This window comes from Crocuta crocuta, unplaced genomic scaffold (genome assembly GCF_008692635.1).
Source record: "Crocuta crocuta isolate KB4526 unplaced genomic scaffold, BGI_CrCroc_1.0 scaffold271, whole genome shotgun sequence".
Lineage (NCBI taxonomy): Eukaryota > Metazoa > Chordata > Mammalia > Carnivora > Hyaenidae > Crocuta > Crocuta crocuta.
This window is the reverse complement of record NW_027527824.1, coordinates 1607048-1620181: the sequence shown is the minus strand read 5'-3', so window position 1 is coordinate 1620181 and position 13134 is coordinate 1607048. Positions and strand designations below refer to the sequence as shown.

The following is a 13134-nucleotide window of genomic DNA, read 5'->3' as shown; positions in this document are numbered from 1 at the left end:
TGCTCTAGCATAGTGGCCATAGAGCAGCTCCCACTGCAGTTCAAGGCCCTGGAGCCCATTTTCTGCCCACTTCCTCCAGAAGTTTCCATCAATCATCACCCCCTACTCCCACACATATCTTTAAGTTCTCTTTCTCCACTGGCTCCTCCTTAGTACTCAATATGTTTGCAACTTTTTCATGCCAACAACTCCCCCCATCCCAGTTCTTCTGCTACTTCTCTTTCCTGGCCATCACAGCCCATTTTCTGGAAAGAATTTCTCTACCTGCTGTCCACACTTCCTCACCCCTCTTCCAACTGACTTCCACTCCTCCCATTCTTCCCTAAGCATAGGGAGACACTGCCCTCACCTTTCCAGAGGAAAAAATGTGTGCCCATCAATCAAACATGTAAATCTTAAACGTGTTACAGATCTAGTACTTCTGCAACAAAGTTGTCCTCAAAATTAAAGAGAGGAGCAAAGGCAAACACTGAAGACTCTTATCATGGCACTTGGGCCGAGTCTTCTTCATCGCATGGAAGTTCTGTGCTCTGCTCACATGTGCTATAACGTCAGAGCTGCCAACATGGCATCCAAGCGTAGAGGCAACAGACTGATACTCGCACTGTCCCATTTCATTGCGTACATGCAGCTCTTACTCTTCTTGGCTCATTTAACATTTGGCCATGGCGGGGTGTGGCTTCTTTCTTGGTAACTACGATTATTGGAAAACAGCGTTAAGATAAGTCTTCTCTTCTTCTTGGTGGTTTTGCAGTTACCATACCTCCTTAATGGTCTTTAATCATTTCTCAGCCTTTCTCCCTCGTATAATCTTTCTTCTTTCATTCACATCTCTCCTCTATCTTCCTTTTCTAAAAAAAATTTTTGGGAACCTGGGTGGCTCAGTTGGTTAAGCATCTGACTCTTGATTTAGGCTCAGGTCATGATCTCATGGTTTGTGAGCTCAAGCCCTACATCTGGCTCTGTGCTGACAGTGTGCAGCCTGCTTGGGATTCTCTTTCCCTCTCTTTCTCTGCCCCTCCCCTGCTCATGTTCTCCCTCTCTCTCTCTCTCTCAAAATAAATAAATAAAACTTTAAAAAATAATTTTTAATGTNCTGGAGCCCATTTTCTGCCCACTTCCTCCAGAAGTTTCCATCAATCATCACCCCCTACTCCCACACATATCTTTAAGTTCTCTTTCTCCACTGGCTCCTCCTTAGTACTCAATATGTTTGCAACTTTTTCATGCCAACAACTCCCCCCATCCCAGTTCTTCTGCTACTTCTCTTTCCTGGCCATCACAGCCCATTTTCTGGAAAGAATTTCTCTACCTGCTGTCCACACTTCCTCACCCCTCTTCCAACTGACTTCCACTCCTCCCATTCTTCCCTAAGCATAGGGAGACACTGCCCTCACCTTTCCAGAGGAAAAAATGTGTGCCCATCAATCAAACATGTAAATCTTAAACGTGTTACAGATCTAGTACTTCTGCAACAAAGTTGTCCTCAAAATTAAAGAGAGGAGCAAAGGCAAACACTGAAGACTCTTATCATGGCACTTGGGCCGAGTCTTCTTCATCGCATGGAAGTTCTGTGCTCTGCTCACATGTGCTATAACGTCAGAGCTGCCAACATGGCATCCAAGCGTAGAGGCAACAGACTGATACTCGCACTGTCCCATTTCATTGCGTACATGCAGCTCTTACTCTTCTTGGCTCATTTAACATTTGGCCATGGCGGGGTGTGGCTTCTTTCTTGGTAACTACGATTATTGGAAAACAGCGTTAAGATAAGTCTTCTCTTCTTCTTGGTGGTTTTGCAGTTACCATACCTCCTTAATGGTCTTTAATCATTTCTCAGCCTTTCTCCCTCGTATAATCTTTCTTCTTTCATTCACATCTCTCCTCTATCTTCCTTTTCTAAAAAAAATTTTTGGGAACCTGGGTGGCTCAGTTGGTTAAGCATCTGACTCTTGATTTAGGCTCAGGTCATGATCTCATGGTTTGTGAGCTCAAGCCCTACATCTGGCTCTGTGCTGACAGTGTGCAGCCTGCTTGGGATTCTCTTTCCCTCTCTTTCTCTGCCCCTCCCCTGCTCATGTTCTCCCTCTCTCTCTCTCTCTCAAAATAAATAAATAAAACTTTAAAAAATAATTTTTAATGTTTATTTTATTTTTGAGAGAGAGAGAGAGAGAGAGAGAGAGAGACAGATCCAAAGCAGGCTCCAGTCTCTGAGCTATCAGCACAGAACCCAATGCGAGACTGTAACCCACGAACCTCGAAATCATGACCCAAGCTGAAGTCAGACGCTTAACCATCTGAGCCACCCAGGCACCCCTCTGTCTCTCTTACTACTGCTCTCCTTTCCTCATCTCACTCATGATTTCTGCAAAAGGTTGGATAGGAGTCAGTAGTGTGCCAGCCTCAAAAGATGTCCTTGGGGCAAATGCAGAGAGGGAATTCAGAGTCCTGAGTAGGATGTGTATAGACTCCTCAACCATTCGGTAACATGTGCCCATGAAGACTCCATTGCCAAGGTTCCCAATGACTGCTGCATGGAGCTTTTCCATGTTTGGAGCATGGCAGCATCAGCTGCCTGCCGATACCAAGCCCAGTTTTTAGCTTTCATCTTACTGATCACTTGCTCCTTGAAGCAATTCCATTCTTCATTGGCTGACATCACTTTGCACCATTCTGATTCCTTATCTGTTCTGCTGCTCATCCTCTAAGGACTGGAATTCTCCTAAGTTCCAGCCTTGATCTTCCATTCCTTGTACACACACCCTGCACTGACCTAACCCACTCACACGACTATGACTACCCTTTTGTCAGCCACCCTCAAATCTGTCTCCAGGCTAGGTCTGGGCTCCACACCCACGTATTGAACTGCCCTCTAATCTCATGGCCAAAACCAAGCCCCCCTGCTGTCTCTAAACCTGCTCCTCCTCCTGGGCTCCCTCTCCCCACCCAACCTCCCAGACCAGAAGCATGCAGATCCTCCTGTGAGTCCTGTCCTTTGCTTTCTGCATCCAAACAACTGCAGAAATCAGATGGATCCTATACCCCCTTCAACTCTCTGGAAACCGTAGAACAGAGTTGAAAGACTATGGGGCTTCAGGGTTGAACAGACCTGGGTTAAATCCTACCTCTGCCACATGCTGGCTATGTGACTTTGGGCAACTATCTTAATTTACCTAAGGCTTAATTTCCTAACCTACAAAATGGAGATAATAACCTACTTAGAAGCGTTGTTTTGAGGATTAGAAACACTGATGTAAATACTTACTCTGTGCTCATCCCATAGTAACACTTACTGGCAGGGTTCATCATAATGATGGTATGATTATTATTATTATTTCTGGATTCACATTATTGCTCTAAGCTAGGGCCTCATCTTCTCTCTCCTGGACCACGGATTTCATCAGCCTCATCACAGACCTCACTGCCTTCATTCCTCATCACCACCCCCAAATCTGCTTTTCTGACAGTAAGTGGAGAGATTTTTCTAAAATGCAGATCTGATAATGACACGTACCTGCTTAAAACTCTTCTGTCCCCTATTCTGTCTACACACTATCCCAACCATACTCACAGGCTTCTGAGCACATTGGTTACCCATTCCCTTTGGCCATGCTTTATTCAACTAGTTCCTTCTGCCTCTACTTGAATGTCTTCTACCCCTCCCCTCACTCCCTGCCTGACACATCCTTACCCTTCACGCCCAGTGCCAATGCCTGCTACTCCTCCATAGGAATGTCTGTCTTACTTGGAGTTGAGTGCTAGCTCCTGGAAGGCAGGGATTGGGTCTGATTCTATTCCATGGCCCCTGCTTGCCTGCACAGGGCTTGCCATAGACAAGGGCCTCGCAGAATGTTTTCAGACACTTGCTCAAGGTCACATAGTGGGTCAGTAGCAGGGCGCAGGCTTGAACCTCGTTCTCTTGTCTTCCTGCCCACGACTCTGCACTACACCAGTCACTTTGCCCCAGCAGAGAGCAGGAGCCCAGGGATGGTGGCTTGGGTGGGGGACCTACCCACCTGAGGGCAGAGGCGACCTGAGGACATCACACACCCCATCTCAGTGCTGCACCCGATCCCGATAAGTGGGGGAAGGATAAAATTATCTACTGCCCACGTCCTGTATCTCCCCATCCGACATGGACTAGAGATAAAAAATGAACGGCACAAAATCCAATCTTCCTTGGCGCAGAGGCTGGCAGGGGTGCGGGGAGGGGGGTGGGGCTGGCAGCCCAAGCGGCAGCTCCTCGCATAGCACATCTCATATTTATTGGCTCATAATTGAAGGCAGCCTGGAGATGTCCCAGCACTGGCCCCCGGCAAGACAGATGGGGGCACAATGATGGCTGAGGGAGGGAGTCAGGAACCAGACATAGTCACGAGATTGCAGCTGTGAAAGGAAGGGCAGAGAAGAGGGAGGCTGCTAGCTAGCTGCTGCCCCCGGGGTTCTCACCCCTGCTCTAGGGCCTGTTTCTGCCACCTACTTGGGATGACCTTGGGCCAGATTCTTCCTTCTCTAGTTCCATCATTTCAGGCTTCTGCATTTCATTACAAGAGGACAGCAGAGCTGCCCTGGGATTTGGGGAAATCCAGGCTACTAACTTGCTGCATGGCTTTAAGTGAATCTCTACCTACTGGGCTTTGTGCTTTCTCCTAGTAAAGACAAGGGGATGCCTCTGTCTTCTGTGTGACGACTCAGGGGGTTGGGATAACCTACAATAAACAAGTCGTGCATTTTTGCAACAGCACTGGAAGGCCCTCTGTTGCAAGAAGGCAAAGAAACAGGAAGCGTTGTCAAGTGAAGAATCAGCCTTGGCTCCCAGTTGCTTGTGGGAATGATCCAAATTCCCAGGCTTGGCATTCTTCTTTTTTTTTTTTTTCTGTGTATTTTTTTTTTTTACAAATAGTTTATTGCCAACTTGGTTTCCATATAACACCCAGTGCTCATCCCCACAAGTGCCCATCCCCCCTCCCCCCCAAATCTATCAGTCCTCAGTTTTTGTCAGCATTCAAGAGTCTCTCATGGTTTGCTTCTCCCTTTCCCCCACTATTTCCCCCCTTCTCTCCCATTGTCTTCCATTAAGTTCCTCCTAATCCTCCTATACATGCAAACATGTGATATTTGTCCTTCTCTGCCTGATTTATTTCACTCAGCATAACACCCTCAAGGTCCATCCATGTTGCTACACATGGCCAGATTTCATTGTTTCTCATTGCCATGTAGTATTCCATGGTATAGATAAACCACATCTTCTTGATCCATTCATCTGTTGATGGACACTTAGGCTCTTTCCATGTTTTAGCTATTGTTGAGAGTTCTGCTATGAACATTGGGGTACATGTGCTCCTATGCATCAGCATTTCTGTATCCCTTGGGTAAATTCCTAGCAGTGCTATTGCTGGGTCCTAGGGGAGTTCTATTGTTAGTTTCCTGAGGAACCTCCACACTGTTTTCCAGAGGGGCTGTACCAGTTTACATTCCCACCAACAGTGTAGGAGGGTGCCCAGGCTTGGCATTCAAGGCTCTGTGAAACTTGTGTAGCCCTACCTCTATTTTTTTGTGCCGTTGGTGAGAAAGGGTTTGGGGTTGGGGGCCAGGATGCTTGAGTTCTACACCAGTCTCACCACTATCTTGCTGTGTGACTTTTAGCAGGGCTTTGACCAGCCTCAGCTCTCATTTTTCCTGTCTGTAAGATTTCTGCATGTTATCTATGAGGTTATTAAGGTCTCTGAGTCCAGGGCCAGTCAGTGACTAAGTTCTGTCATCTCTCCCTCTAAATGTCCCAATCCACCCCTCCCTTCCCTTATTATGGCTACTACCTCACCTCATAGTAAGAAAGAGTGAGTAAGTAAGTAAGAAAAAGTACTTGCCTTTTCCTCCTGGACCGATGCAGGAGTCTCTTTGCTGGTGTCCGAGCCTCTGCCCACCCTCCTCCATACTCTGGTCAGAGTGACTCTTCTAGAGCACATCTCTAACCTTGTGCCAAACCCTTCTTCAGCTTCCTTGACATTTGAGATCCTGCATGACCTGGCCCCATCTTGTCCTCCTGTCCCCCATCTATCTGCACTTTAAGGCTGGCCTCCTCACTTGCCTCTTCGGTGCCTTTGCTCAAACTGTTCTCCCAGACCTTTCTCCTACTCTCTCTTCAGCTCTGACACCAGGCCCCAACTGGCCCTTGTTCTAGCCTCTCCAGAAGCTTCGAGGGCTCCGAGCCCCACAGGTTACCTGTTCCATGGAGTCCCCACAGCTTGAGGTGTGAATGACACTGCCACTTCTCCCTCCTGCTGTTGACGACCATAGAGTGTCTGAGCCACAGGGGGCCCAGAGGTGACCTCCTATAACCCCCCATTGTACAGAGGGAGAAATGGAGGCCCAGAGAGGGGCCACATAGCAAGTCAGTGTAGAGCCAAGGCTGGGGTTCCTCCAGTGCCTGCCATCTGGGGTGGGAACACAGGGCTGGAGCAGCACTGAGAAAGAGACAGAACACTCTGGGGGACTGGACAAAAGAGACATCCTGGCCACCCCACCGCTCCCCTAGTGATTGAGGTGAGCTCAACAGGGAAGTGTGAGGGATGGAGGAGACTTCTGTTGACTGAGTTCCTCACTGGGCCCCCTGCTGGCTCTGTCACCTCAGGGGTTGCAGGTCTCAGTGCTTTACATGGCTGAGGCACAGGGTAGGGTAGGATTTGCCCAGTTGTCCCAGAATGTTAGGACTGGGCCTGACACCAGAATCCAAGCCCCAGGCAACCACCCAACGTGCCATTCCCACAATGGGGTGGTGAGCGCCTGGACGCTGGAAGGGGCTCAGCTTCCTGTCCCAGCTGTTCCAACACCGTGTCCATCTCTGGTTAAGACTTTTTCTACCAGCCACCCATTCAGTAAAACAAGCTCCTTGGCTGGATGTCAGGGACATTTGGTCCTCGCCCTTGTAGCTCACAGGCCTGGAGATGGGAGACAGCGACCCTTGAGGGGAGAGAAGATGAGACTAAATCATTGCAGTGAGGAGAGGAGGATGGAGGGGAGGATTCCAGAGAGTTAGAATTAGCAAGAGGACATGTGGTGTCCAGGATCCAAGTGCCCATGGGTGATGGTGGCCAGACCTGAGCTTAGGATACACATACTATTGGGTTGTTTCTCAGACCCACAGAGCCCTTCTAAGCAATGAGTGCTGACGAGTAAGACTGGCCCCTACTAGCAGAAGGGCTGGGAGAGTCTCTCCAGGTCCCTCTCCATATTTCAGGGGAACATTGTCTCAGGGCTGAACTCCCTACTTTGGATGAAAAGCTATTTAATGCAGGCTCAACGTGATGGTCACATTAAGTTGTGCCATAAGGGAGCTTTTCCAGGTGTGAGGTTATTAGTTTCCTAGATGTAATTTCATAGGAGGAATATGGGCAAAATGAATCCTTATCAATCTAGCAACTGAAGCAGCCTATTTAAGACCCAAAATTGCAGGTTACCTCCATAGCATGTCTGTCAGTGACATCATAAACACTGAGTTCACTCCTTAGATAATCACAGAGAGCTGTGGGTGAGGCTCCATACCAGCCTCTGGGAATCCACAGCCCCTGCCTGCATTTCTTTTAGTTTATGTGGTTTCATTTTTTGCATTCAATTCTGTAGCTTGCCTAGGGTTTATTTTGGCATATGGTACAAGGTGAGGCTCTGAAATGATTTTCTTCCAATGTAAATTGTAATCTATGTCAGAGTCTTCACGAGCGAGTGATTCAACAGAATACTGGTCTCATCAGGTGCTCAGGAGTCAACAAGATCTGTAGTCAAAAAAGTGTAGGAACTGCTGCATCTTCATAACCTTCTCAGAGATTCATAGTGGATATGAACATAGTAAAGGCTCTGAGGAGTCCTGCAGTTAAAGAAATCTTTATGTCTTGGTTCCGCATTTTAGTTGACTACAGAGGCCATTTGTAAGTAACAGCTATGAACACAATGCAGAGTATCTACTTTGGACTAAAGATGATGGTAGACCAGAATTAAGACAGAGGCCTCCTCTGCCTCAAATGCGCCGTCTACTCACTTAGGGACCTGGGGTTGCAGTCAGAAGCACACAACCAGCTCTGCTTTAGTTCCTCAGCACTAAGAGCTCTGCCAGGAGCCACAAACCATGGGTGCCTCAGGGAGGGTGAAGTGGCCTGGCACTGGGCTAAAGCTTCAGTGAAGAGCATTTGCTCTGGGCCTTGAAGGATGAGCAGAAGTGCATGATGGAAGTAGATCTTTGTCAGGGCAAGACCTCCAGCAGTGACAACCTGCCAAGAAGACCCTGCCTCCAGAACTATGGGACAGAAAGAGCTGTATTAGCAGAGATGCCCATGGGGAGTCTGGTGAGAACACAGATGCCTTTAACATGGGGCAAAGTTGGTGTGGGCATGCATCCAGAACAGGGGCTGGAAAGAGGTCCTTAGCATTCACTTTCCAAGTTTGGGGTCTGCTTTGATAAGGTAGGGTCTCCTAGGGCCTTATTATGATAGTCAGTATGGACCACACATGTGATCACCTCCCAAGGCCTCTCTTTCCTCGGGGAGTCTGCCAAGTTTCTTTCCTGTCTGGAACCAGTAACTGGGGAGTTGGAGTAGAGCAAGAGGAGAATGTGGGGAACTGAATTCCTAGGGATTAATTAGGGGCCCACAATAAGATCTGTTTCCCCTCTGGAGGCCAATTAAGCATCTGGAAGGTTGGGAAAGGAAAGGTAAATATGTGTGTATGTACTAGAGGGAGGCCCATCCATCCTGTGCTGGGCTTTGTCCCTCTGGGGGAGAGCAGGTCTCAGGGGCACCCTGTTCACTTACAGGAAAAATACAAGCGTAAAGATAATCACAGAACAGTTTTCAGCATCTAAGAGCAGGACTTTAGTATTGCACTGTAGGGAGTGCATTGTCATCATCACAGTCTTGCACTGTAGGGAGTGCATTGTCATCATCACAGAAATCCCCCTCACCTCTGTAGTATTGTCCTACACTGTGCACTCACAGGGGACAGACCCTAGGCTAGGCTTTTATATTCATGAGCCACCAGCAATGCACATAGGTTCCTATTTTTCACATCTTCATAAACACTTACCTCTCTCTCTCTCTCTCTCTCTCTCTGTGTGTGTGTGTGTGTGTGTGTTTAAATAATACCCATCCTAATTTGTGTGAAGTGGTTTCTCATTTTGGTTTTGATTTGCAGTTCCTCTAATAACTAGTGATGTTGAGTGTCTCTCCATGTGCTTATTTGCTCTTTATGTATCTTCTTGGAGAAATGCCTATTTAATTCCTTGGCCCATCTTTGAGTTGTGTTGTTCATTTTTGTTGTTGTTAAGTTGTAGGAGTTCTTTATATATTCTGCATACTACTCCCTTGTCAGACATATGCTTTGCAAATATTTTCTCCCATTCTGGGTGCTGTCTTTCCCCTTTCTTGGTAGTGCCTTTTGTTGCACAAAAGTTGAAACTAATGTTTTCATTGGGAGATACAGAGATTGTGCCATGTGGCAGGTGAGGCTACAGGTGGAAAACATTAGTATTTTTATTGTTGTTATTATTTCATGTCTACTCATGAAAAATGTTTAGGAGGAGCCACAGGGACAGAATGAATGGGGTGAAACTAGCCTGGGATTCCATAGCATCATGACCCACTGTCTGTGTGATTCATTCATTGTTCTATCTAGGAGAGGAACTGCAGATGACAAGATGTCATGAGTTCTCCTCCAGGGACACAGGAAACCAAAGCCCTGAACTTAAACTGAATTTGGTATGAGAAGAGAAGTCACACAAGATAGAACTTCAGTAGTAATGTAGCAATACTTGTGGAGTTGTTTACCAGGTGGTAGTGGAGTAAGGAGGAAAAAAAAAATCTTTCCATGTCCTTCAGTTAAATTCTAAGAGCTTACAGAACTCAGAGGCAAGGCAACTTACTAAGTTGTCTTTTTTAGACCTTGAGGATGGCGGTCCCAAGAAGTCTGGACACCAAATTCAAGGACTGAGGGAAAGGAGCACTGCAGATTGAATACAGTTTCGGTAGAAGAACATGAGTCCCAATTCCACTTGCCTAGGGCCAGGAAACAAGGAGGCTGAAAACCTTTCTGACTGTAGCAGAATCTCTGAGACTGCCAAACGCGGAGTCCAGGAACAAACCATACCCTTTGCTGATCTGCATCACCAATTGAATTCCCAGCAACACTGGGTTTTATGCAACAGAAAAATAGTTAAACCTGGAAACTGGAATGAGAATATCTGTGATGATTCAGAGATAAGGATATCTGTCACCTGCATCCCCCAAACACTTTCACTGTATGGTCTGCATGTACCCTGGCTGGACAAGCCTGGCAGATCTTCAAGAGACAATTTGGCACAGGGGAAGGTAAGGAGCCTGGACTGGCTGCTAAAGCCAGAAACAGGAAGACATGGAACTGTATTTTGAGAAAGAGTAAAGGTCGTGGACACAGCATACTAACAATATGGGCACACTTCTCTACTTAGCTCCCCAGTGTCATGGAATGGTTGAGAAATAAAAGGACTGTCATGTGTTGATGCCCACACATGTCCTGGGAAGCAATAACCTTTACCTTATCATCAGCTAGAGGAAGGACATGCTCTGCTTTTCTGACAGGAATGTCTAGATACCAGAGGTAAACTTCCTGTGTGATTCATGTTAAAATATTTGTAGTAGCAGTGAACCTCCAGGCAGCAAAGATTGAGGTGGTAGCAGGTTCAGACTTTCTCCTTGAAGAGGATAAGTTGCTACCACAACAGAGAGGGCAAGGCTGATTCACACTATCTGTCAGCAATCCTGGGGACAGAGAGAAATATGGGAAGAAGAGATACAAGGGTAAAGACTGAAGTTCTTGCTAGTCAAGTGCTTGAAGTCTCTGAGATTCCAGATTGTTTGAACTAATGGAAATGCAACCACAGTTATCTTTATAGTCTTGTGAGATTTGGGATCCACAACATAAAAATTGAATAGAAAAGTCTTGGGTCGTCTGGATGGCTCAGTCAGTTAAGCCTCCAACTTTGGCTTAGGTCATGATCTCATGGTTCATAGGTTCAAGCCCTGTGTTAGGCTCTGTGCTCACAGCTCAGACACTGGAGTCGGCTTTGGATTCTGTATCTCCCTCTCTCTCTCTGCCCCTTCCCCGCTTGTTCTCTCTCTCTCTCAAAAATAAATATTAAAACTTTTTTAATTGAATAGAAAAAGCCTATATATTTTATCTGTGAATTAAGGAAAGAAAATCATTATATTATTACAATGGAATAGGAACAACTAAGATTGTATTTTGAGAATTGTTGTTCTGTCTGGCTCTGTGAATTGTCTATTCACATAGACAATTCCGTCTATTGTTATTGGCATTTGTGAGTAGATTGAGTTACACCTATGAATCATGGTTCTCCAGCATTCTTTGGGTCCCGGGAACATTCTGGTGATGGCTGCTTTGACATCCTTGTTCCTCAGTGTATAGATGAGAGGGTTGAGGACAGGTGTGAAAATAGCATATACCACGTTGCCCATGACGTGGAAGTCAAGAGGCAGGTCAGCCCTGTAGGCTACATAGACTATGGCGATGGATGAGTAGTAGGTGCCAACCACCAGGAGGTGGGAACTGCAGGTGGAGAAGGCTTTTGAGCGTCCTTCTTGGGAGCTGATGCAAAGCACTGAGGCCAGAATGTGGGCATAGCAGAAAGCCACATAGCGGTCATAGGCCATGACCACCAGGATGAAAGCTCCTGAGCAGGAGAAGCTGTGGAAAAGGTATATCTGCAGGAAGCAGACAGGGAAGCTGAGGGAGCAGTTCCCAAGTAAGAGGAGGGACAGCATCTTGGGGACGGTGGTTTTGGTGAAAAGGATGTCCAAGGCTGAGAGGTTGATCAGGAAGAAGTACATGGGCTTGTGGAGGCTGAGCTCTATCACCAAAGCCACCAGGACCAGGGCATTTCCCAGCAGGATGAGTAGGTAGAGGAGGAGAAAGACAAAGAAGATAGGAAGAAAGAAAGATTTGGGCAGAGAGGGAATGCCCACCCTGTAGAAGTTGGTTGAGGATTCCTCTGATCCATTACAGGCTCTTGTCTCCATGGTGAGTTAACCTGGATGCCCAGGAAGTGGATGGTAGAAACATCTAGGAACCAGGCACATCTGGAAACCGGAACAATCAACAATTCTGGAGTGATAACTATGTGATGGTCACTATATAATTAAGGAAATGATCTTTTCTTTTATAGTAAAGTATGAAAAAAGTGTCTAAAACATACAAAACCATGTGTTTATGCTGGGTATATAGTATACAGTTGAATAAGACAGAGATGGTCTCTAACTTCATAGAGCTAATTATAGTGGTAGGGATAGACATTAAGCAATAAATCACATAATTATTTAATGTTTATTTATTTGAGAGAGAGAGAGAGAGAAAATGAGCAGGGGAGGGGCAGAGAGAGAGGAAGACACAGAATCCAAAGCAGGCTCCAGGCTCTGAGCTGTCAGCACAAAGCCTGATGCGGGGCTTGAACTCATAGACCATGAGATCATGACCTGAGCTGAAGTCGGACGCATAGTCCACTGAGCCACCCAGGCACCCCTGAATCACATAATTATTTAATTGTATTTGTGTTAAGTGTTATGGAAGAACTGATCCTCTTTCCCATGCCCCATAGCATCTTTTTTGGGATAACAGATCTCATAAACAATGTCCCTAAGCTCGTTTTTCTTATGGCATTCACTTTAGGTTTTTAAATAGTGACATCTTTGGGGCACCTGCGTGACTCAGTTAGCCGAGCGTCTGACTTGTGATTTCAGCTCTGGTCGTAGTTCGTGGGATTGAGTCCTGCTTCAGGCTCTGTGCTGAGCCTGCTTGGGATTCTCTCTGCCCTTTCCCTCCCTTCCCCTCTCCTGCTTGCTTTCTCTATCTCTCTCTTCCTCTATCCTGCAAAATAAATAAATAAACTTTTAAATTAAATAATTAAGTAAACAAAAAATAAAAAGGGACATCTTCGTTACCAAGTTGCTAGAGAGAACTGATTTCTCCAAGGTTTATAGCAACATGCTGGTTTCCCACCATAATTACTAACCAGGGAATCGCTCTTTTCTCTCTCATCCATTTGGTACCGTGGTTCTGCCTCCATATCCTGTCTCTGGGTATGGGGCTCTTTGTTAG

General features: G+C 46.4%; 1 protein-coding gene across 1 annotated transcript; it reads right to left on the bottom strand.

Moving 5' to 3' along the window:
- Positions 1–10765: 10765 nt before the first annotated feature.
- On the bottom strand, positions 10766–12059 carry LOC144242726 (olfactory receptor 2AT4-like). The gene is made up of 2 exons (XM_077777709.1): positions 11404–12059; positions 10766–10781 (listed from the first exon to the last, which is right to left on the bottom strand). The coding sequence occupies exons 1-2, from the start codon at positions 12057–12059 to the stop codon at positions 10766–10768; spliced, it is 672 nt and encodes a 223-aa protein (XP_077633835.1).
- Positions 12060–13134: the final 1075 nt, after the last annotated feature.